The sequence below is a fragment of the Myotis myotis genome, unplaced genomic scaffold, assembly GCF_014108235.1.
Source record: "Myotis myotis isolate mMyoMyo1 unplaced genomic scaffold, mMyoMyo1.p scaffold_m19_p_2, whole genome shotgun sequence".
Taxonomy (NCBI): Eukaryota; Metazoa; Chordata; class Mammalia; order Chiroptera; family Vespertilionidae; genus Myotis; species Myotis myotis.
The window spans coordinates 9,527,911-9,552,680 of NW_023416324.1; the positions used below are offsets into that span (position 1 = coordinate 9,527,911).

At 58.7% G+C, this 24,770-nt stretch overlaps 1 protein-coding gene across 2 annotated transcripts in view; it reads left to right on the plus strand.

Moving 5' to 3' along the window:
• Window positions 1–4,820: 4,820 nt before the first annotated feature.
• PAX7 (paired box 7) overlaps window positions 4,821–24,770 on the plus strand; it is a 98,556-nt gene continuing 78,606 nt past the window's right edge. The window contains exons 1-4 of one of the 2 annotated variants that reach the window (XM_036350431.1): window positions 4,821–4,977; window positions 7,507–7,742; window positions 8,286–8,415; window positions 9,276–9,410. In XM_036350431.1, coding sequence (XP_036206324.1) covers window positions 4,893–4,977; window positions 7,507–7,742; window positions 8,286–8,415; window positions 9,276–9,410 — 586 coding nt within the window. In that variant the 5' untranslated portion in view covers window positions 4,821–4,892. The remainder of the gene's footprint in view (window positions 4,978–7,506; window positions 7,743–8,285; window positions 8,416–9,275; window positions 9,411–24,770) is intronic. The other variant, XM_036350430.1, reaches the window with a different exon arrangement.

Below are 24,770 nucleotides of genomic sequence, written 5' to 3' on the forward strand. Positions count from 1 at the left end.
ATATTCCATTCCTCTCCCCACCCCCACCCCACCCCTCCTCTCTCTTTATCAAATATTTGAAGACGGAATAATTCCATTTGTAGATGTCTTTGGCCAGGCAATCGCTTTCAGAAAGGGCTCATTGCAGAGATCTGGAATAAACAGTGCGCTCCCCCTTGGGCTGGGAGAAGGGCCACTGGCCACGTGGGGGCAGGGAAAGGGACCCCAGGTGCGGTCCTAAGTTGTGCCACACTTTCCATCACTCACAGGCTGCGAGAGAAAGGCCAGCTTCCCCGGATGACGTCACCGTGGGCCTTGCCCCTGATCCTGGGGCCTATGTTTTTCTTTCCCATTTTAATTGGGTTTGGAGGGTTCAATTTGGGGACTAGGGAGAAAGACTTCCTATTAGCACTGTGTTGCCCTTATAAATGAAGTTGGAGGGGGGCAAGATCTCAGGACAGAGAGAGGTGGAGGTAGGGGACAGTTATCCAGCCAGAGTACTAGCATGGGGTGACTTGGGGGTGGGGCTGGGGGTGGGGGGACTGGAGTCAGGCTGGGCTGGGCCTGGAGATGTTCCTTTAGAGCAGTGGTTCCCAAATGGGGCACACGCCCCACGGGGGGGGGGGCAATTTGATTTTTAAGGGGGGCAATTGGAGAATGAGTGATTAACAGTGAATTTGAATTTTTTGCATTTCTATGGTTCTAGGGGCCTCATATTCAGTATATACATATATATTGTATTTATGCATTCCAGTTCCCTATTATATGTTTTGAAACTTTATTTGCTATTCTTTCATATCACTTCATTTTTTTAAAAACAATTTCTTGGTGATTCCTTCCTCAGTACTTCAACTGTCCTTTCATTCTTCTATTTTTCTCTTTCATGGATGCCATGTTCTTTGGAAGCTTGTTTAGACCAAGTGAATGGCCTTTTAGGCTTCCTCCACGTGAATAGGAGTTCACTGTTTGAATAATAAGAATTATATGTCACGGAGGGGGGCGTGGGGGGGGTTAGAGACGCATCAGGATTTTAGAGACGCTTAGGTTGGGAGGCAGTGCTTTAGAGAGAGACAGGCGGGCGGAGGTAGAGGCAAAGCAGAGAGGGGCCCCTCCAGAAGGCCTCTGCCCCATCCCAAGGGGACCAGGGGCTCTCCCAGGGATTCAGGGCTGAGTTACAGCCCGCAGAGCAACGGGGGCTGGGCATACCTCAGGAAACCATGGAGATGGGGGAGGCGGTGGACGAGATGAACAGACCAAGAGGGGGAAGCCGCTGGGAGAAGTCAGAAAGACAAGGAAAGAGAAAGACAAAAAGAGATGGAAGAGCCCGTGACAGAGTGTGGGGGGACAGAGAAAGAAAAGGGAGCTATGCGTGCCTGTGAGAGAGAGTGTGAGAAAGAGAGCGAGAGAGAGGAGAGGGGGGAGGAAGAAGCAGGGAGAGAGAGAGAGAGAGAGAGAGAGAGAGAGAGAGAGAGAGAGAGAGAGAGAGAACAGGATGAGAGGCTGAAGGGAAAAGTTTCCAGGCCAGGCCCAGCCCAGCACCCGCAATGCAGAGGGCGCCCCTCAGTGCTAACAGCAGTGATTGGGGGTCTTAGGAGTTGACTAGTGTCTCTATGGGGGTGCACTGGAGCCAGCAGGTGAGCAAGGGGAACTGAGAGGAGGAGGAAATCCCCCCCCACCTCCAGCGGAAGCCGCCCCAGCTCCCAGGTGCACCCCTTTCCCCTGCTGGATGTGAAATCGCCATTTCACCCCGCCACACTTCTTAATTGTTGCAAAAATCATTTGTGAAATTGGTCTCCAGCAGGCGAGACCAGCCATGCTCATTCCGACAGACACCTCCCCCTCCTCCCTCGCACCTGCCCCCCCCCCCCGGGAGCCCACGGAATCCCCAAGCTCTGACCACGCAGGGTTGCCGCCACCAGCACTGGGTCTGGGGGAGCCTGTTAAGAGGCGGGGGGGGGGGGGGGGGGGAAGGGAGGAATCCTTGCTACTGGACCAGCCATTCTGAGTGGGCTGCCAGGAGGGCAGGAGCCGTGCCAAAGGTTAGGTGGTCCTGCTTGCCTGGGGTTCCAGTGCCCAGCTGGAGGGCCCTGGATCCTGGGGTCCTGCTCTAGGCTTGCCCCACTCCGTTGGGAGAGGGGCCCAATGCCAAGGCTGAGAGGAGGGACCGTCTTCCGGCCTCTGCACCAGGTTCGCTCCAGGGGCCTTTTCCCCAAAACACCCCTTATACCCTCTGGACAGCGTGGGGAGCGACGCCAAGGCAACATGGAAGAGATGCCAGAACATAAACACGGACACAGATGCTCACGTAGAAACACAGCCCTCCCTGGGGACCACCGCCTCCAGCAGCCCTGCACGCAAACCCACCTACACAGGTACCCTGGCCCGTCCACCCACAGACACAGAGAAGAGGCGCCTTGAATCCTTCTGAGCCCAGAGGGAGATCAGTGATGGATGAATGAATGAATGAATGAATGAACAACACATGTAACACATGTCTGTGTATATCAGCACGCATATGCGTGCACATGCCCTGTAGAGCCACCTCTCCACCTCTGGAGGTCAAGACAGGCCTGAGTCTCCAGCAAGATGAGATGTGAAGTCTCCCTCATCACACACACACACACACACACACACACACACACACACACACGGCCTAAAATTTCATCTCAGTCTCTCCTGGGGCAGGAGTGACCCTCAATCACTCCATGGTCGAGTGGCACCGCCAATGAAGAAAGGGACCTGAACACCCCTATGACTCAGGCAGCCGGTACCCTGGTCTGGGCAAGGCACCCTGGTGTCCCCCCTTTCAATTCTGGGGCCACGGAGGGAGTGGGTTTAATACCTTCCAGTAGGTTCCCATTCCTAGAGGGCCTCCCCCTCCCCCAAGAGCCTGAGGAGCCCCCTGTGCCTGGAGGGAGGGCAGAGGAGGGAGTGTGCCACATGCTGAGAGGGCAAAGGTCACAGGTGAGGAAGAGGGGAGGAGCGGGGCACAGTGGGGCCAGCCTGAGGAAAGCCCCCCAGGCCAGGACGAGGCGGACCCAGCTCTGGGAGAGGGCGGGTGGGGGCGGGCTGGTGGGTTCTGGGCGAGTCTGGGGGCTGGGTTTATTTTATTGTATTTTGTGCTGGAGACACTATTTCCCGGGGGAGACAAAAGGCCTGCAGCCCTGGCGTCCTGCCCCGCTGGGAGGGCGTTTCGCCCCCAGGACTCAGCGTCCAGTCCATCCGAGGCCGGGGAGTCCAGTCACTGAGGCCCAGGAGCGCGCAGAATGTCGGGGCCTCTCTGGCCACCCCACCCCGGCTCCTGACCGGCTCCTGGGGCGCGCCCCCTCCAAATTCTGAGCGGAGGAGCTCGGAATTAATGAGCTCAGGGCGGTGCCAAGTGCTGACCCGCTCCCTCCCTCCCACCCCTTGGGACCCCCAGATCCTGGGCACCCCTTGGTGGTTCAGCCTCAGGGAACCCGATTACCTGCTAGAAACGAGTTCTGGGTGTGGCATGGGAGGCGGAAGAGGGTGAGGGGTTTTAACCCGCGGGAGCAGCGCAGGGAAGGATGAGGGATGGATTGGGGGGGTGGGGGGTCGTCCCTAACACCCACAGACCCAGTCTTCTAAGCAACAGACCCTGCCAGTCACCCTCAGCCTCTCAGAGCTGACACGGTTTCAGAGAAAGTCGTAAATCGCTCCCTTGGAGTCACCCTCGGCCCCACTCGCGGAAAATTGCGTGTGCGAGTGAAATGAAGGAGAAGATGTGAAAGGCAGCGGGCGCTGACCTGGGAGGCCAGAGAGAAGGCGAGGGAGGGTCCAGGGGAGCCACCGCCGGAGGCAGACATTCCCCTGCAGCCCGCCCGCCAGCCGCCGGGAGCGAGGGGCCGTGGGCGCCCCGGGGCCTGCACTCCGCGGGGCCACTCATTCGTCAAAAGGAGACACTCGGACAAAGTTAACCCCCTCTCCTCCCTCCTCCCGCCCCCCCCCCCAACTCCTGGCCTTTGCTCCCTGGGTTTTAACGGGCAGTTCAAATTCTCCCCCCAAAACCAGGCCGAGTCGGGGATTAGAAAAGAGAAGGGGGAAAAACTGGTTGGCGACTTCTTTTCGTTATTGGTTCTCCACTCCCTTCCGCCCTGGCCCCCTTCCCTCCGCATAAATAAAAGAAAAGTCGGGACCTATCAGCTCCGGCGCGCGGCCCCCTCCTCCTCGTACTCCAGGGGAGCACTTTGCACAACTTACCCGGAGCACCGCTCGCCCCCTCGCTCGCCCTCGGCATCCCTGTCGCCTCCCCTCTGGCCCCGAAACCCCGGAGGCACCTTCTCCCCTCCCCGCGTGTCCTGGGGGCGGGGGTGTGGGAGCTGGTGCGTAAGGGAGTAGCGAGTGTGGTCTGGAGAAAGGCGTTGAGACCAGTGCGGAGAGGAGGAGGGGGGCGGGGGGAGAGGAGGGAGGGCGAGAGAATAAATATATAAATAAATACGAGAAAGAATCCACTCCGCAGCCTCCCGGCTCAGAAACTTTGGCCGCGAGCGCGACAGCGCGGCGCTCGCGCGTCCCAGGCTGGCGGCCCGGACTGCGGCCGCGTCCCCCGGATCTGCCCCGAGCATCCGCCCGCACAACTTCTGGCGAAGCGGAGCGGGCAGAGGCGGACTTGGGCTTGGCGTGTTTGTTTGTTTGAACTTCCTTGTCGCCACCTTCCCTCCCCGCGCAACCTCCGCCCCCACCTCACCCCCCTCCCCGGCTTCTGGACGCGTAGACTACAGCCGGGGTAGGGGGCGGGGGGTAGGCAGAGTGTGGGGAGGGGAGCGGGACGAGGCTAAGAAAAAAAAAAAGAAGAAGAAGAAGAAGGAAAGAAAGAGATCGCAGCGGGGGTGAAGAGAAAGGACGGGAAGCGCTTTTGGCCGACTCCGGAGTCGCCCCCGGCGCGCGCGACAATGGCGGGCCTCCCCGGCGCAGTACCGAGGATGATGCGGCCGGCGCCCGGGCAGAACTACCCCCGCACCGGCTTCCCGCTGGAAGGTAAGAGCGCGGGCTGGCCTCGCCTCGCTCCTCCGCCGGGAACGGAGGTCCCCGGAGAGGTGGCCGTCTCCAGGGGGTGGTGGCGGCGCCCCGACAGCACGGGGGTCCCCTTCCCTTCTGGGTCCAAGTCCGGGCGCCAGACCCAGGAAGTTCCTGGGTCCGACACTCGTCGGCTTTTGCGTTGGTTTCACAGACCCTCGGCCTCCGCCTCAAGGGTCGTAGGCTCTGGCCTTCACCCGCAGAGCTGAACCGGCAGATTCGGGCTCCTGGTAAATGTCGGGTCCCGGTGGATTTCCGTTCTTTCCACTGTTTTCAGATACTCTCGCCCACTCCGATATTCCTGGGCGCTCTGCGTTCCCCAGCGACAGGCTTTCTGCTCTTGTTTTGAATTGTTCGTTTCCTCTCCGGGTGTCTTCCCATCCCTTTTATTCCGAAATACCAACACGCGTGGTATGTGTATGTCTAAACCGGGCAGGCTATCCGCTTCTGCCCAAGCAACTCTCCTGCTTTGGGGTCTGGAGACCAGCTAATTAGAAATGATACATAGTAACGAATTCCCACCCCCGCCAAACTTTTCACCCGGGCTTCCGAACTCTGGGAACCCTCCCAGGAGAGAGCTTCAGCGTGGCGAGAAGGCACCGCGATGGGCAGGCAAGGGGAAGCGTTCATTTTGTCATGTGTCCTCCCCGAACACCCAGCGCCGCGGTGAGCAGAGAGGACGGGCGGGGAGCCGGTCCCGGCCGGGGAGAGCGCTGGGGACGCGCCGCCCAGACCCTTTCCAGCGTCTTTGTTTTCTTTTCTTTTTTTTTTTTCTTTTTTTTAACGAATGGAAGGTCTTCAACCTGTCAACTGGGAGGGCACACAGCTCCTGGGGGTAGGAACCCCAGGGTGTCACCGATAGGCGCGGCTTTTTTTTTTTTTTTTAATTACTCTTCTTGTAATTCTATGAGGCCCCTGGTGCGTGAGGCTGGGGAGAGGAGGCCGGGTGGGGACGGGCGGGCAGGCAGCCTGCGATCTGGGGAGGAGGGGGGTCCGGACCCTCCGGCTGCGAGACGGCGCGGGTCTCGGAATTAGACGCCGGCGAGGAGAGTGGCTCCGTGATCAAGTGCGCGCGAGCGGCCACGCAGGCGGGAGGGCGCCCGGCCCGGGGATTTGCCGCGCGCTCTCCTGTAGCGAATGCAGGGGAAACCGGCGGCCGAGGACGCGCGGCGGATTAGAACAATATTTGCCCAACATGACGGAGAATACTGAGGAGAGCCGAGTGCCGGTCGCTGAAGAGGCTCTTGAATATAAAGTTGGGCGCTCGAGAGCCCTCCAGCGCTAATGGCATATCCCGCCACGGAGACCGAGGGACTCTGACTTGGCGACGCACGATTTCTGATTAAATCCAAGGGTGGCTTCAGACACCGACTTTTACAAAGAGAGGCGGGGGGGACCGCGAGAGCGAGGGAGGAGGCGGTAGGCACCGCTCGGCAGCCGGAGCCCCTTCTCGCCTCCTCCCTTCCAATTATCCGTCGGCTCCCTCCGCCTCGGCGGCTGTGAAATCGTTCTAATCTGCCGGATCTCCGCAGCCGCCAAGTCCCCAAATTGGGGGGATCGAGGCCGGATTAGTGTACCGGGTGTCCCCCAACCTTCTGAGCAAACTGTGTAGACTTTGCATTAAGGCTTCCAGGCGAGGCGGCTCCCTCCCTGGCACGCACCAGGAGGGCCTGTCTTCCTGGTTTCCAAAGTCACCCCCGCCCCAGGGACCCTGGCCATCTGTGTACCACCTCCCAGAACCCGCAGGTACGGTCCACGGACTTCTGGGGACGAGCAGGTATTCATTTTAGGAGACTTCCCACGATGGAGCATGTCCCCAATCGTCCCCAAACGAAATTAGAACTTTGCGAGAGGTTAGAATCAAGAAGAGTCTGGGGAGGGACAGCCAGGTGCCCCCAGAGCCAGCAGGAAACAGCATGGTGTCACCTGTCCTCGCTATTCCATTAGGGGCGGTGGCCCAAACCGGGGTTGTCAATATAGTCATCAACCAGCCCCTTCTGGCCCCCAACAAAATGAACCCTCTTGACCTCTTGGAGCGTGGAGCTGTCTGGATGGGCCACATCTCGCCGGTACTGGCATCTCTAAGGGGCAGGCGAACCTGCTGCCCAAGCTGCACCCTGGGGGGCAGAGAGCCATTGGTCCCAGAGCCTCCAGGCGCCTCCAGGCTCTCCCTCTGTCTCTCCCTGCCCTTCTCAGAGGCGTCCAGACCCTCCAGGTGTGTCGTCCTTCTGCTTAGGGTGGCAGGACTGGGGACTCACAGCACCTGGGACTCTAGCAGCCAGCTAGGACCCTCTCTCCACCCCTGCAGGACCCTCCCTCTGCTTCAGGACTTTTTTTTTTCTGATGGCTGAACTGCCACTGCTCCAAACCTTGGGCGCTCAGAGCTGTCAGAGGTCTTGGGGCTCAAGAAACACTGGAGTCAAGGGGTGCACGGGGTCTCCTCCGCATCCTCACCCGGTGCCTCTCTCTTTCCTTCCCTCCCTCCCGCAGTGTCCACTCCGCTGGGCCAAGGCCGGGTCAATCAGCTCGGTGGCGTCTTCATCAACGGGCGACCCCTGCCCAACCACATCCGCCACAAGATCGTGGAGATGGCCCACCACGGCATCCGGCCCTGCGTCATCTCCCGCCAGCTGCGCGTCTCCCACGGCTGCGTCTCCAAGATCCTCTGCCGCTACCAGGAGACCGGCTCCATCCGGCCCGGGGCCATCGGAGGCAGCAAGCCCAGAGTGAGTGTCTGCCGTAGAGCGGCGGCCACAGGCCTTCCCCTGGTGGGGGGATCCTGGCCTGGCCCCCTTCACCACCCTGTGCCATCCGGGTGACTATAGGCTTCTTATGGGAAATACGGTGGGAGACTGTCCCCACCCCAGATGTCCCTCCCCATTGTTTGAGTTTCTCAGGGATGGGAATACCTGGGGTCCAGGTTGCCTGAGACTTTGAGGCCAATGAGTCATTCCTGGGCTGTACCTATATCTGTCCTGACTCCCTGTCACCATCCCAGACCAGGGACCGTTTCCCCCTCAGTCTTGTCTGAAATAGTGAGGAGGGGGATCCTGTGGGTTCTATTTCATTATCTCTACCCCCACACACACCCCACTGCCTTCCTTGGAGTCAGACAGGTTCCTTGAAAGGATACAAAGCCCATTTCAGAAGGAGGGCATGGCTACCAGAGCCACCAGCCTGGCCTGGGGCTCTTGGGAAGTTGATATTGAAAGTCTCTCCCTCCCCCCTCCCGTCTTCCCGCTCCTGCCCTCCCACCTCCACCTCTGAAGCAGGTGGCGACCCCGGATGTGGAGAAAAAGATTGAGGAGTACAAGCGGGAAAACCCGGGCATGTTCAGCTGGGAGATCCGGGACCGGCTGCTCAAGGACGGGCACTGCGACCGCAGCACCGTGCCCTCAGGTGAGAAGGCAGCTGAGCCAGCAGAGCCCGGGGCTGCAGGGCTCTGGGGATCCGGGCTGGATGAGGGGGGCGGAGGCTGATGGATGGGGGGAACTTGGAGAAAAGTTGGGAGGGAATGGGAGGAAGAGAGCAGAGAGACAGTGAGGACACAGGAGGGAAGCAAAACCTTAAGGGAGATGGAAGGAGAAGGAAGGGAGGGAGGGAGGGAGAGAGGGAGGAAAGAGGCAGCAAAAAGTTTACTTATCATGTTGGGTGAGAAGCGCTCCCTGGCACTCCCCTAGAGAAGTGGCCTGGAGACAGGGTTGTCCCAGGAGGTTTGATCTCCGGGGGCTCCCTGGACCCCCTTCTTCAAGTCACCATGTCTGTTCTGCCGCTGCCACCAGCCATCAGTGGGTCCCAAATGTGGAGGCCCTGAGCCAGGCTCCCTGCGGGAAGTGTGTGCCTGGGCCCTGGGGCAGGCAGGGCTGGGACACACCTGCCTGTGGCTGCAGCAGCCGGGGCTGGGGGGCCTGCCTGTAGGGAGGCCTGGGGAAGGCGGTGTGGACGGGGAGTGCACCCAGGGTATGTGAAGGCAAAGGCACAGGTGGGTGTGGGGATGTGTTAGGATAGGAGTGCACAGGTGGCTGTGTCTGCCCGTCTTGCCGCTGAGTGTGTGCCCCGTGTGAGTCAGGCTTGCCCATGGGGTGACCCACTGTGCTCGTGCCCCGCGGAGGTGTAAATGCTGGCCTGTGGGTGTGAATCCCCGGCAGTGTATTGGGGGGATGGGGCTTCAGGACTTTGTCCCCAGGGCCCAGGCGGCCTGTGCTCCGCTCCCGCGCCCCAACAACTTATACTCGCTCTTTTGCCTTTGAATTTCTGAGGTTTAGTGAGTTCGATTAGCCGTGTGCTCAGAATCAAGTTCGGGAAGAAAGAGGAGGACGACGAAGGGGACAAGAAAGAAGACGATGGGGAGAAGAAAGCCAAACACAGCATCGATGGCATCCTGGGCGACAAAGGTAGGGACCCTCCCTGCCGGCCACGACCGAGCCCGCGTTTCCCACACGCTGGTGTGCGGGCCAGGGATGAATCGATTGTGCTTTGCTTCTGTGCCCCAGACTGGCGGACAGAACTCGTGGCTCTGGAGCAGCCAGGAGCCTCTCAGGATTTGGGGAGGGCGCCCCCTCCGTGTGTCCCACCGGGCGGGGAGCAGGTGGCCTCCGTTGCCGGGGAGCTCGGCTGCAGGTTACTGCAAGGCGCGCCGACAACCGTGCGCCTAGGGGGCGCGGACTCCGGCCCGAGTCCTCCAGGCCTGGCGTTTTGGCTGCGGGTCCCTGGGTCGATCTATTATTTATAGGAAACTTGGGCAAGGGGGGCGGGGGGCGAGGAAGGAGGGGCCGGCCTGCGGCTCCCTAAATGAATTTGTTAACCAGACCCGCACACGCTCTCTAAACGGTCCCTTGAAACCCCGCCTGACAGCTGACTGACCGCCGCAATCAATAAAAATTAGCGCGGGCCCGCGTGGGCCGCTGCCTCTCATTTCCCGTTGCCAGGGCCCAGATCGCGGCGGCGCAGAGTGGGGAGGCAGAGGGGTGCACTCAGGGCCAGAGCCTGGGCAGGAGGATCCGGTAAAGGAGAGAGATTGGGGCGCTGCACCCCCTCTCGCCCTGTCAGCGCGGCCGCTGGGCGGACTGGAGCCTAACCCGGGCTCTGATTTCCCTGGAGGGAAGCTAGAGGAGCCGTTCATCCTCCTGGCGCCTGCGTGCCTGGGAGAGGGGATTGCTCTGTCCTGTATCGAGGCAGGAAATTTCAGGAGAAGGGCAAGTCCTTCCTCAATCCCTCGTCCCCTGGAAGTTGTCTTTGAGACGTGGTGAGTGTTCCTGCTTTGCGTGAGGGCGTGGGGAGAGATAGAAGCGGGGGATCCGGAGTCACGGGCCAACAGGAAAAGACGCCGGTCCCCGAGGACATGCGCGGGGAGGACAGTGGGAATCTGTACGACAGTGGCTTTGGGAAAAGGGCAGAAACTTGTAAAGAGCACTTGTGTTCGCGTTTCCTTCCAGAAGTTTGTGGAGGCCTCCCTCTCCTTGCCTCCCGTGAACTCCCGGTTCAGGTCTCTCTCCAGTTCTCAGTGGCCTCTCCCAACCTTGAAGGTGAACTTCACAGACAAAGCCCAGCCAGGCCCAGCCCCCACGGGCCTGGTTGGAGGGGGAAGGAAGAGGGGCAGAGGCAGCCCCCTGTGAGAGCAGCTGGAGCTGGGACTGAGCAGGCTATTGACATTCAGGGCCCCCAGTGGAACCCTGTCCGGCAGGGACAAAAGGGCGAGGGAAGAAAGGGAGCGAGCTGTGCCTGACACCCCGCTGTGCGGGGCCTGGCCTGGGTCTTCAGCGGGAGGGGGGCCTGGCCTGGGTCTTCAGCGGGAGGGGCCCTGCCTGCCAAGCAGCCCCTGGCTCTCCTGAGGTCGCCCAGAGCCCTGGCACTCCTGGTGCTGGTGGGAGGGACCCAGTCCTCACTTCAGTCTGTATTGGAAAGGTACTTAGTTGGACTCCTTTTTTGTGGGGTGGGAGACATAAAACTTGAATAATCTTTCCCACCAAATCCTGCACAGCAGACAGCGCTTGTGGGAGGGGTACCCTGGGTGGAGTGCCGGGAGATTTGGTTTTATTTGGAGAAACTTTAGGGGTGTGCCTGTCTGTCTGTCTATGTGGTGGGGGTATGCCCAACTCAGTCTGTGAGGAAGCACAATAGACTCATTTCTTTTGAGAGAGAGAGAAAAAGGGAAATGAAGAGGATGGAAAGATGGTGTGGTTTGGGGAATCCCTTCGACTCAAAGGCATTCGAAGCGGCTTCCGGTGCAGGTCTGGGCTTTTATAAAACCAGCTAACAGGCGGCGACTTCGCTAGATAGAGGTTTTCCCTGCAGCAGGACCGGGAAGTCCCAGGCCTCCAGGGTTGAAGGAGGAGCCTGGCGGTTCCGAAGGGAAGGCTGAGAGCATGGGCACTGGGTCTGTGGAGTGGCAAAGTGAAATGAAAGCCGCGGGCCTGGGCTCAGAAAAGCCCTGCAGTTCTGAGTGACAGTGGGCATGTGGGCATTGTGACTGGAGCTAGGTGGCCACGTAGGCGCTTGTGTCTGTCCGTTGACTGCCCCTCGGTCCTTGGATGGGAGTGCGAGAGCTGTATTCCGAACCAGTGGGCTTCTGTGTGGGGGTGCAGTGTCATTGTAGAGGGGTGCAGTGTGAATGGGCTGTGTGCTGGTCGGTTGCCTGCTCGTCTGTGCACAAATCATATCAGCTCCTGATGTGGTACCTGGGCCAGTCCGTGGGCACCTGGGTGAACTGCCCACCTGGAACCATTCACCTCTCTCCCAGGCCCCAGACATCGGTTTCATGGCCAAGTTAGGGGTTAAAAGACCTCCCAGCCTCCACCAGTATCAACCAGGTGGGGAGAGGCTGCGAGGCCCCGTGGGCAGAGCGCGGGGAGGGGCGCACATCCACAAACTTTGTTTTGGCTCCTTGCGTTGGACAAATGCTTTCTCCCGGGGTTGCCCCACTCGTGGCGGGGAGCCCTGGAAGAAGGGGTTTAAGAGCTCTCCTCTTTAAACGCTAAAGAGAGATCCCTCCCTGAGCCCGCTTTTTCCTGCCGTCCGCTTGGCATTTAATAACGTTAAGACTTATTAGAGCTGGTAATGAAAACTGGGCCTGCTGAATAGGAAGCGGTGTTGGAGAGGGGTGTAATAGCTCCCAGGCATGGTAAGAAACTATTTATCCGCAATCAGTCCTCACTCTCAGAGTTTGAAGCACAAACGTTAAGTTGAAGGGTTTTAAAGCAGATTAAATTGAGCTTTTATTTCTGTGCACTTTCATCTCTGAACAGCTCACTCCTGCTCCCCTTGGGCTGATATTCATGAGGCTGCTCATATTTTTTTTCGCTCTTATCCTTGTTAAGACTGAGTTATTAGGATTGTTGGTTGTGAGGATCTGCAGCCCGATGCGCGTAGGGGCTCCGGCCAAGCTCTGGTCATCTGGAGAGGGGAGTGGACAGTTCGCTGCCCTCATCCGCTCAGACTCTCCTCCATGCCCCTTCTCTGAGGATCAGGGGACGGACAGGCCCGGGACCCAACCAGGAAAGGGTTTGAGGAGGGACGAGAAAGAACAGGATTTTCCTGAGACTCTTGTAGGAAATTTGAGAGGCGTTTGCACAGAGTCAAACCATTCTTCTGGGGAACGGACGGAGTGAATGGGAAGAAATGAGTAATAATAATAATAATAATAATAATAATAATGGCAATAAGCAATAAGAACACCAAAGCCTCCAGCAAGCATCTGGCAATGTACAAACTTAGGCTGAAACGGACCAGATCAGACGTGGGGGCTCCACACGGTTCTCTAAAGCAGAAAGCCCAGCAGGGTCACAATGAATAGGAAGCCAGGGGAAAAGTAACAAGATTAAAAAAGAGGAGTGTGCCTTTTGGGGGGTCCCCAAAGTCCCCCGAGAATGTGCTGGCTTCCCCCTTATGAATGGCCACCTGAGTGGGGGCCCAGGTGTGTGCCTGAGAGAGAGGCAGGTGTGTGTTTCTCTGCCTTTTCCCTTCATCGGTGTTGAAAGCAGCAAACTTACAGGTGTGGAGTGGGAAGTGAAGGAGGAGACTCGGAAGGAGGGAGAGCCCCGAGTGCCGGCTTTAGACACTTGTAAAAGGAGGTGGGAAACAATTTAATTTGGCAGCGGCGGTAGCTGCTAATGCGGTTTTCGGTCGTTTGCTACACAGGAGGAAGCTGTTTTGATTGTGTGTACAAGGACCTGCCAAATTTAATTAGGCTCCGGGGGAGCGAATGAATGGGGGGAGGGGGTGCGGCTCCCCTCAGCCCACGCCGCCTTCTCCTCGGCTTCTTCACACCTGGAAGGGGCATTGTTTACCGGGTAGGAGAGGACGGGCGGAGGGGAGGGGACCCGGAGGGAGAGGGGCTTTGGGAGAGGGAGCCAGGGAGGAGAGAAGATAGTCCATTTATCAAGAAACAAGCGGCATTGATTTAAACCAACAAGTTCCCTCCTCCGTAAATGTGTGTTTAGAGAAAGGTAATTGACACTCCACCAAATCAAAGGATTACCCCGGGTTGGCAATCTAATCAAACGGAGTCCAGGCGGGATTTGAAGCTGTTCAAAGTGGGATCAGCTTCGCATAATGGGGGCGCGGAGGAAGGCGGGAGGGCGCCGGGCGATTCCCCGGCTTTAGGCGGCGCTGGGTGGTGGATATTCAGTGAAACCCGAGGGGGAGGCCCGCGCGATGGGGGTGGAAGGGGTGAGCCGAGGGGAGCTGTGCTTGGGAGGACTATCCCCGGGGGAGGCGGCTCCTGGCGAGTCTAGGCGGGGCAGACACGGCGCCCCCTTTCTTCCCTCCATCCTCCCCCCAACCGAAGAAGAGAGAGGGAGAGGGGAGGAGGGAGCGGAGACCGAGGAAGAACAACAATGAGATAACTATTACAAAGGCAAACACTGGCGCTCGCTCGCTGGCAGCCCCAGAACCCGCGGCAAATAAACAAAGTCCGCTGTTTGCCAGATAAACTCGTGCCTAAATGGAGTGTGACGGGGGCCGGGGAGAGAAGAGACGGGAAGAGATAAGGTTGGAGGGGGAATGAACGAATATAATCTAATAGACGTTTAGAAAACAAACTTTAAACAAGGGCGAACAGGCGAGCGGCGCGTAATTATCCGCCCCAGAGACCCGAAAAGCCCTTGCAGGTTGGGGCGCTGGGGGTGGAGTGGGGGACCTCAGCCGAGCCTTGCAGAGCTGTCTGTTGGGGGGTGCCGCTGGGACTCCACTGGGAACCAGAAGAGGGCCCCCGGGGGCGCACCTGGAAGGGCTCCGCTGCCAGACGGAGGTCCCAGCGCAGCCCCCTGCTCCCCAGCGCATTTCTCAGCGGGTGGGGTGCCCTGCTGTCGGGCCCGCGAGTTTTACGCTCACCTCCCTGCGGCGGCGCGCAGCACCACACACACCGGCTGTTTGCAGGCGCGTTTGGACCTAAAAGACTCCCGCGCTCGGCACAGCCGTTCAAGGAATTAGATATTTACCAGTTGGAAATAAGCCTGGCTAAGAAGAAGAAGAAGAAGAGAGAGAGACATTGAAAAGAGGAGAGGCTGGGGAAGACTTCAAACGAATCCATCCCTCGGAACGGCGGAGGGAGATTTAGAGACAGTCCTGGGAAGTTATTTAGATATTAATAACACATTTTCCCGAGGCGCGACCGCGGCCGCCATCTGCGCTGCTCTCCGCGCTACTTGGCCGGGTGAAATATGGGCGTCTGAAATGTTGGGAAGAGATAACGCCATCAGGCTAACCCCGTCCTAAACCGGCAACCGCGGTAAACCCGGATTAACACCCCCCGCCCCCCCCCCTTTCACAGCTTTCCAAATTTTTCAGTAGCATTTACATGGAAGGATTTAAAAGCACATATAACAGTCGCCTTAAAGCAGTAAGGTGATTATATGGGCTTTTTTAAAAAAAGAATTTTTGAAAATGATCGTTGTTACACGTTACATGATATATGTGATATGATATAAAAACATAGTTTCATCGAGGGCGCGAGGGCTGAGCAAATGAGATTTCCCTCCAGGTCGCCTCTTTCGAGTTCCTATTTGCCATTATCAGCAAAGCTGATGAGACTTCAACCTTGAGGGGAACCCCAGGATCCAAGCATGAAAGGTACAAGGGCCCCTGGTTCAGGCCCTGGAAGTGTCTGCTCTAAAGCCAGACAGAATCACCCCAGAAGAGAGGTGGCCTGGTTCGGGGAAGCCTTCCTGCTATTAAGAGCACAGAATAGAAACCCCAACGGGGAGGTTCTCCAGGGACTTTGGGGACCTGGAGGCCAAGACAAAGGGGGGCACATTCCATGAATTCCAGAAAAAAATTGCTCTTCTCCCTCCCCCGCTCCAGACTAATGAGGTGATTAGGAAGCCCCGTTGGGGAGGGGGGAGGGGACTGGAAGGTTAGGACGCCCCCTCGGGTTTGGCCGCCCTAAGCCTTCCCTTCCCCCAACTGGACTGAAAAGAGGAAAAGGTGGAAGTGGGGTCATTCCGTTTTGACCTGCTCGGAGCGCCCGGCCCTGACTGGGGTCGCGCAGGGGGAGGGAGGGAACTCGCCTTCCCAAATCGAATCAAGGCAGAACGGTGACCTAAGGGGGAAACTTCGCCACGAGGAGACAGATCTCTCCAGAACTTCAAACAAAGTGGCGGGGAAGGGGCGGCGACGCGGGGAAGGGGTCCGGAGAGGCGCGCGGAGCCTGCGAGGGGAGGAGGGGCCTGGAGGAGGAAGAGAAGGGGTCGAGGGCAAAGGGGAAGCGGGAGCCAAAGGAAGGGGTGTAAGGACCGGAATGTCAAAAGGGGGCTCGGCTGCACTTAGACCTTCAGCCCTGGGGGAGAGGAAGGCGCCTGGGCCCGGCAGCCTCGGGAAGGAGGAGGGGAAGCTGTGGGCTCCCCAAGGCACGCTCCGGGCGCCTCTGGAGCCCACCTGGCCGTCCACGGGACAGCCGAGTGAGGGTGGGTTGCACAGGGCCCCGGTCGATCTAATGGACGTTTCCAAGACTTGGGTGCCTGGGCCCCTGGTCGAGGCGAAGAGCGGAATGGGCAGAGGCCGGGGAGCACAGCTGTGGGACGGAAGCGAGTCGGAGAGGAGGAGGCGAGCGTGAGGAGGGAGAGCAGCGCGCGCAGGTTCCGAGCGAGGAAGACCGAGCGCGGGGAGAGCGTTGGCAGACGCCGAGAAAGGCCGAGGGGCCCAGAGAGGCTGGGGCAGCTGGAAGCAAGACAAAGAGACACAGAGTCGCCCAAAGGCTGGCCCCGGGACGGGCACCCCCGGGGAGGCCGAGGGTCCCAGAGTCAGCCCGCGGGAGAGCGCAGGCGGAAAGGGCGAGCGCGCAGAGCCGGGCGGCGGGAGGCGGGCGCGCCGCGCTCCTCCTTTTGATCCTCCGCGGCTTCCCCTTATCGGCAAGCGCTTTCGGTGACACCGGCACAAAGGCAGTTCATCACATTACAGCGCGGCCCGGCGGCTCGCTGCGATCCCGCCGCTTAATTAGAGGCGAGCGAGTCGGGCCGGCGGGGCGGGAGGAGGCCGACTCCCAGGCGGGGACCCGAGGCGCGGGGAAGGGGCCGGTCTGCGCGCCGGCCTCTGCGGGGGCTCGGAGCGGGGTGGGGGGCGGGAACCGTTACTTAGAGCGTCGCTGAATAATGCTAAGGAAACAGGCCAGGCCAGTTTTCCCCGGAGCAGCGAGGCTCGCCTCCTTCCGGTTTTTTGTGCCCGCCCCTTCTAAGTTGTCAGTTTTGGGAAGGATGGCGCCCAGGCCACCCTCCCCACTCCCCAGCTTCCCAGGCTGCAGAGGGTGAGTGAGGGTAAGGGTACCACACCCGGGCCAGCCTAGGGCTTCCTGCTGCGCAGGCTCCGGTTCACAACCACCGCTTCTGGGAGATTGGGAGTTGGGTTCCCTCTCCGGTTGGCCTTCCCTCCCTAACTCCCTTTGAACCCAACTGTGCAGGGCAGGGAGGATCCTGGAGGGGCCGAGCGCAGTGGTGAGCCCAGGCAGTAAGAGTTCTAGTGTCCATCGTGCCCCAACTCACTAGCAATGCAATTGGGCCTCCCTCCAGCTCTCCCACGAAAAACCAGAGAATTGGACCAAAACAAAGATTCTTATCCTTTGGTGTTGGTCTCCTGGTAAAACCTCAGAAACTGGTCATTCACACGTGTTCATACAGGCGGAATTTTCCAGGCAGCATAAAGGGGTCTCTGGGCTTCTAGGGGGCCACGCCCCATAAGAACACATATTCTTGAAAGAGCTTCTGATCCCGGAAGCAGGAGCCCAGGATGAGGCAATGGATTGGGGCAGGGGCTGAGGCGGAGGCGGGGAGGGAGATAATGAAGCTGAGAGCCTGCCCTCAGCCTGGCCCTTGCTGCTTCCTCCCTTTCCAAAATAGAGAGCACAGCCCACTCCCCTCCTCCTGGTGGTTGCGGGAAGGGTCTTTTCTGAGGTTGTAGTGTGCAGAGGTAAGGACAAATACTGAGCTCCCCCTTTTGTCTGTCCCAAGAAGGAAAGCGAGGGAAGGAGAGAGAGAGAAACAGAGGAGAAAAAGACGAGACATTTTCCAATGGGGGTGACTTTCTTGATTCATTCTGTAAAAATGTTTTGAGGACCTACTGTGTGTCAGGCATCGTGCTAAGTGCCCAAGAATCCCAGAGACAAGAAGGTTTCTGCTTTCCTGGAGTTCTGAGCCAGGTGGATGACTCAGAAAGTAAACAAGCCCGTGATAAACAGACTTGCCCCAGTAGGGGTGTGTGTGGTGTGAGCCTAGTGCAGGCTGTCTCTGTGTTTGGGTGTTTGTGAATGTTGTGTGTTTTGGGGGGTGGGTGGGAGTCTGTGTATGAGCACAATATCAGGATGCATTGGGGATGAGGGCTGAATTTGGAAGGCAGCCCCCAACCCGACCCTGAGGAGCTGCAGGCGCTAGCTAGGACCTTGAAGGGCCTCAGGTCCAGGCCAGCCAAGGAGGGAGGAGTAAGGATCGAGGACGCGGGCCTCCAGTCTCTGGAGCCTTTGCCTTGACAGGGCTCTTTGTCTGAAGCCGAAAAGAAGACCTAAGATCAAAGGGGCCCCAGACCCGACAGAAAAAGGGGTGGGGCTTTGGGCACAAGTCTCCGCTTAGAAAACACCCTGAATTTGTCTGGGGTCCTTTTGGTGGCACCCAGAAGCAGCAAAGCCTCAGACAAATGGGCAGCAGCCTTTCCTCGGGGCCTTCCCCACGGTTCCAAACATCAGCACGGGTGACAGGTGGAGAGACCATGATGGCTGCGGGTTCCAATTCAGGCCTAGAGTCCCTAGGCGACTGGGGAAGGTGGAGAGCAGGCCACATCCGGGGAAGTTGTGCAGGTGTGTGAGTGGGTTGTGGGTGGTGTGTACTTTTTCGAGGAGATCCTGGGTCCGGGATCAGGATCCTGGGTCCGGAATCAAGCCCTGATTGCCTGGAAACTTGTCCTAGAAGTCTGCGCCGGATTTCTCTGGGCCGCACAGACAGGAAAACCAGATTCAAGCTCTAGTTTGTCTCCAGAGTGACAACTCGGGGTTGGTAGGGGACAGGGGAGCCTGAGGAACCTTCTGGAGCTCTCTGGTTCCCAGCGGAAGCCTGCAGAAGAGCCCCATCTCCCGTGCTCCCTCCTCACCACGGACACCACAGACAGGGATCCAGAGGCAGCCGGCTCTCCGCTGACTTTCCCCTGAGACCCCCTTCCCGTGCCCCTCATCCTTGCCCTTTCCTTCCTCGCCTGCACTTTTTGAGCTTGGATTCACCCTTCCGAGGTCAAAAAGCCTGATAATAAAAAGAAACCCCCTTGTATGTGTGTGGGGGCAGGAGGCGCAGCCAGGAGCACGCTTTCCTCTGCGCCCCACCCCCCCATAGCCGTCTCCCATTCTCCAGCTGCCGGCAAATCCCAGAATTCAGCATCCTTGCGGCACCCCCTGGCTTTGCCGATGGGGAGGATACTGAACTATTGCTTGGGTGTCTCTGGGGTTTGCTGGAAGGGAACTTAAAGTTCTAGAACTTTCTTTAATAAGTAGGGCTGACTCTCTCCCTGGGGAGGTCACGTTGTGCTGGGTGGGGACTTTCCCTTCCAGGGTTTGCACAGGCGACACCCGTGGGTTTAGCTGGCCCGCTCGCTCGGCGGGTGATGGCCGCCGTCAAGGCCCCTTTGCGTCACCCCCTTTAAAAGCCCCTTCCCCTCCCCGCTGCGTCGGTAGGTTTGAATCCGGGGAGCCCTGGTTCTGGGGTGGAGCCTCCGTTTCCCCGTCTGGTCACTGGGGTCGGGGCCGCTGCTCCCGTCCCGCGGCAGGAGGACGCCCGCGCCCGGACAGCGCTGCGGGGACGGGTCGGCGGCCCGCGGGGCGGGGAGGGCGGCTCCGCGCGTTCGGCTCCTCCCGCCGCCCCCTCCGCCGCCCTCTCCGCGGAGTCCCCGCTCGCGCCTCAATGGCCACTTTAGAAATACAAACAACTTTAGAAATAAAGTAACCGAACCCCCGAGAGGGGCTTTGAAGGGGCGAATGCCTGGTGGCGCTTTACGATGCCGCGGGCCGAGGCCCGGCCTAATCCCGCTTTCATTTCCCCCGACGGCCGCGGGGGAAGCGCTCCCGGCCTCCCGGCCCCTCAGGAGGCTGATTAGGCCACAAAGAGCCCCCATTATCCCGAGAAGAAAACCGGGGGGAGCCGGGGGAGCGGCCCGCCCGCGCCCGGCTATTGACTTAGTGGATGAAGTCAAGAGCGGGCGCGCCGGGAGCCCCGAGGGGGAGGGGACGCGCCGGGGCGGGGAGGCCGAACAAAACAGGACGCACAAAACCCCACAACAAAACCCCGCTCGGCTCCGGACGCGGGGAAGCCAGGCCTGGCGAGGCTCCGCGGCGGAGCTGCGGCTGGGTCAGCTGCCGGCCCGCCGGGTGGGGGTTGGGGGGACTCGGCCCGCTTCCCCGCCCCTGGCGTCGGTGCTTTCTTGGGGGAGGGGGGGAGGAAAGGAGAAAGCTAAGGCCACAGAAGCAGGCTCGTCTGCCTTAAGTGCTGCGTGACTTGCGCGCGCGCCCTGGCTCTTCGGCCTCCCCTTCCTCCTCTGTGAACCTGGGGAGGTGGCCCCTACGACTCCAAAGCCCTGCCAGCTGTGGCCACCTGCGGGCCTGTGACAGTGAAGTCTGGTGGGCGGGGGTACCGCCTCTGAAATGCTCTAGAGGAGGTGCCTGAGTGGGGGGCAGGGCGGTGGGGGTGGAGGAGAAAGGGGAGCCCCACCCCAGCCTGAAAGGTGTGGGTAACTTTGAGGTTCCCCGAGAGCCTCAGTGTCCCTGTCTGCAAAGTGGTCCTGGGAGCCACACCCTCAGAGCGCTCTGGGAAGAGTCAATGTAATTTCAGAAAGTGCAGGACACATTGGGAGGCCGGATAAATACTGCTCTCCAGCCCCTTCCACCTCCTGCTTTCCACCTAGAGCCATTCGCCTGTGATTTGAGAAATCATAGGGGCTGCAGGTCTCTAGGTGACACCATGTTTGGGGGGGGGACGGGGGGGGGGGATGAGGACAGGTGCTCAACCTTGTGCAGATGGATAGCGCCCCTCCTTCCTGGAAAGAAGTAAGTGGCCCCTGTGGGCAGGGAAAGAGGCAGAAACAGCCAGTTCTTGGGGCCCAGCAGCCACTGTTCAATGAGTCCCATTTCCTTCCAGGTAGAGGCCAGGCAGCTTTGGTGAGCAGAGAGGGCGAGCAGGATGCGGTGATTAAAGGAGGGTCTGTGACATCTCCCCCACCCCCCTCCAATCACATCCCCTCCCCACCCACAGCTGTCTCCATCCCCTTGATAGGGGAGCTCTAAGTCCTGAGGGATGACTCGGAAGTGCTTTGGCTCTTCGTTTGTCCACCCCACACCTCTTTAGGAAGCCCCTTGTGTGGGCTGTGCTGGCCCCATACCCCTGGAGCCCAGGCCATGACTGCTCTATGCTCAGTTAAGGCGTTGGGACTTACTCCTAGGGCATGAGGAGCCAGAGAGGGGATTTGGGCAAAGGAGTGATGGGCTGAGCAGACACTGCACTGGAAGGTGTGGGGAGACCAGCTAGGAGTTCATGCTGTGACAGAGACGGGGTGGTACAGAGGGAGAGGGGAGGGGTGTAAGGAGAGGGCAGCCCCAGCCAGGGATGGGAGAGGGGAGGGGAAGCAGCTCTTCCAGACTCCTCCCGCCCGATGCCCAGGTGTGTGGGAACCTGTGGCTGGCTACTAGGTCAATGAAAGAGACCTGGGAATTCCTTTCCAGGCTGAGATCCGCAAGGGTGAGTCAGAGCGGAACAGGCCTGAGAGGTCATCTGGTCATTACAGATGGAAAAGCTGAGGTCCTGAGGGCGTGGCGTGAGTGAGCCCCAAAGAGGGGAAGGCGACTGGCCGTGGGCCTGGTAGACAAGCGAAATCAGCTGGTCTTGCTTCCAGGAATTCGAAGGTGAGGCAGCCATGGGGAGCATGGCCCTTTCCCATCCCCGCAGTCTATCACTCTTTGTAAGTTCCATTTCACAGAGGGGGAAACTGAGGCACAGTTATTATCCCAAGGAAATAGGGAGGGGAGGGGCCTCTCCTAATAGGGTGGCCTTTACCCTAAGAGGCCTGAAGGGCACAACCCAACTGCTCTCCTTTGCTCCATCTGGACAATTGCAGCCCCAGCACCTCTCCCCGCCCCCACCCTTCACGAACCCTGGATCCTCAGGTGCAGGGGATACTATGGCTCAAGCCAGTACCCCCTGCTACCACCCAGGGTCACCGACTGGGATCTTGAGACCGGACAGAAGCCACAGATTTGCCCTCTGAAGGGCCTGTTCATCTTCTGGGAAAAGTCCTTTTAGCAGCAGGGAAAACTCAAGCCCAGAGGAAGGAACTGTAGGACTGTTGGCTAGGGTTAGGATTCAGATCTTCCTGTGAATGGCCCACAAAGTGGCCCTGGCTTTCGCAGTAACTGCTGTGTGACTCTGGACAAGCCACTTAACTTCTCTGGTCCTTGCCTCTTTGTCTGAATAAGGGTAAGGCATGAGGAGCCCAGTGGTTTTCAAACTGTGTTCCATGGCACCTTGTGGTTCTAGGCAGGAGGTGATGCAGCAGGTGAGCCTCCTGGGAGCTCTGATACCAGGAGCATGTATGCCTTGGAGGAGGAAAACCATCGAGGAGACTCTGGCGAGACAGGGCTTTGTCCTGGGGAGGAGCAGGGATCCTCCCATCGAGGAGGCTACTCTGGAGTGGGGGGTGGGGGGGCGGGGAGGGGAGGAGAGGAGAGGACGCTGTGTTTACGCTGGGAATCAGAGCCCCAGGCTGTGGCTACTGGTCTTCAGAGATAAGCTGATATCGCTCATCTGGTGACAAATGATTCCCCTCCTCTTCTGCTCCCCTGATTAGGGAACTTTCTCTCCTGGCTGGGAGGTCTCTTTGGAGAACAGGCCTGGCTGGTCTCCAGACACTGGGCTCTACCTGCCCAGGTTGCCCTGTGACCACGGGAGGCGGTTCCCTCTCTGCGCCTCAGTGAGGGACTGGCGGTGTGGCTGGTGGCAGTGCCATCCCGGCGTGGCCCTGGAAGGAGGAGTCAGTGCAGAGTGTGGGAGATGGGAAGGCCTGGGAGCCAGGAGGGCTGGGGATGTGCCCAGATGCTTTTGCACAGCCTGCCAACGGGCACTTTCTCCATTGGGGCAGTGGCTTTTGGAAAAGCTGCCGTGGTTGAGAGCCGCTGGTCTGGTGCAGCACCCTGTTTTACAGATGGAGAAACTGAGGCCCACAGAGGGGAAGGGACTTGTTCCTTGTTGCACAGCAAATCGAGAGCAGAGTGAGAACAGGGACCCCGTCTCCAGACGGTTAAACCAGGCACCATGAATGGAACATTCTTCCAAAGTTGCTGGGTCCCTCACTTTTTATTAGTTGCCTGCAAGGGCGCCATGCAAGGAACAAGGGAGCCAAGAGGGCAAGACCCCACCTGTCGTCCTGGCCCCAACACCTACCCACACTCTGAGGCTGCCCCCCTCCACCCCAGACCCTCACTTTCATCCCAGCTCTGGGCCCTCAGCCTTGTCTTCCAGAGGCAGCCCCGGGGACACAAAAATTCACTGAACTCTGAGTCCGTGGGACCAGGCACAGCCTCCCTGCTGCGGGCCCCTGAGCAAGTCAAGTCGCTTCGCCTGTCGGAGCCTCAGTTTTGTCATCTATCCAATGGGGATGAAAATCACCAAGAGAACAATGAGTTAAAAATAACAGAAAAGGTGGCTGGCACATCGGAGGTGCCTGATGAAAAGAGATAGAAGGCCTGAAAATAATTTGTGCAGAATGGATGACTCCTAGAGGTTTCTCAGATGAGAATCCCCCACGTCAGATGCACACTGTTCTTCTATGAGGGGCTCTAAGATATATATGCATATAGTTTTGTCCTGTTTTTGGAAGGTTTATTATAAAAGTAACACGTGCTTGTAAAAATTCAAGTCAGAAAAAAAAGTATATAATGTTGAAGCGGAGAATGCTTCCCTAGAGGTGATCTTGTTGAGTTTGGGAGGATAGCTGTCTGCACTTAGATACCCAGATCTATGTTGTATCCACCCATCCATCCATCTGTCCATCCATCCACCCATCCATCCATCTAATTAGGCATAGACAGATATGAGGGACAGTAGCATCATATCAACTTCGCCTGGGGACTACAGGCTTCAGGGGTGACCACGGAGCCCCAGAATGGAATTCGCAAGCGTGTGTATGTGTAAGGATGCATGCATTTCCCTGGGCGGGGAACCTTAGCTTTTCCTGGGTCTCCTCGGGCCCGGGGTCCCCAACAAAGCATCCAGAGTTAGGAGATTTGCAGGTGTTTGTCCTCTCGGAGGAGGGGCCGGCAGAAGCCCTCTTCCCTGCCCCTCAAGCCCCTCAGCCCCTCCCTCTCCTCCTCATGCACCTGCCAGGGCTTCCGGCCCCTCTGCTTCAAAGCGCAGGCTGGGCTTTACCTGCCTCGCCTCTGAGCAAAGCAGCCAGGTTTGAAAGGGGAAGTGGCATTTCAGGCCCTTAATTAGACCCAGGACAAGAATGGAGGCTGGCTCTCGGGTCAGGCCGGGGGAGATTGTTGGGGGATTAACACCCAGGTAAACTCATCAAGGCATACCGCCCCTTGGCAGGAGGCAGCGAGAGAGAATCTGGGGCCACAGCGGAAAGGCTGGCCAGCAGCATGGACTCACATTCCGGAGGGGCGGGGTGTGTGCAGGGATAGAGGAGAAGGGAGGGCCCTTCCACCCACACCAGTGCCCCAGGAAGGTGGAGCTAGGACTCCCATTTTATTCTTATAACAATGTACTGAGCACCTACTGTGTGCAGGGACCGGGAGGACAGCCTCAAATTGCACAAGGCCCTGGTTTCACGGAGCTTACATACTGTGGGGAGTCAGGCAATGAGCATGTCCACGAATAGGAAAACACTAAGAAGGTGGACAGGGGCGTAAAGAAGATAGAAAGTGACTGGCCTGGGAAGCAATGGTGGGTGGGGTATCAGGGAGGCCTGCCCAGAGGAGGTGGTATTTGACCTGAGACTCGGATGGCAGGAAAGAGAGGCAGTCATTTATTGAACCTCCATCCAGAGGATTCTGAAATACGAAGGAGAATAGCCAATTGAGAGCTGACTGCGTGCTAAGTATTGGGTCAAGTGCTTTATAGGAATGAATTCAGGAAACGCTCCCAACAGCACCAAGGAAGAGGGATTATTAAGAGGCCCCTTTATAGATATGAAAACTGAGGTACAAGCAGGTGCCTTGGCCCTTCGGGCACAGACGAGCAGGTGAGTCTCATTGGAAGCCTGCACTCAACTTGTCCACCTCCTGCTTTCTACACCTCATC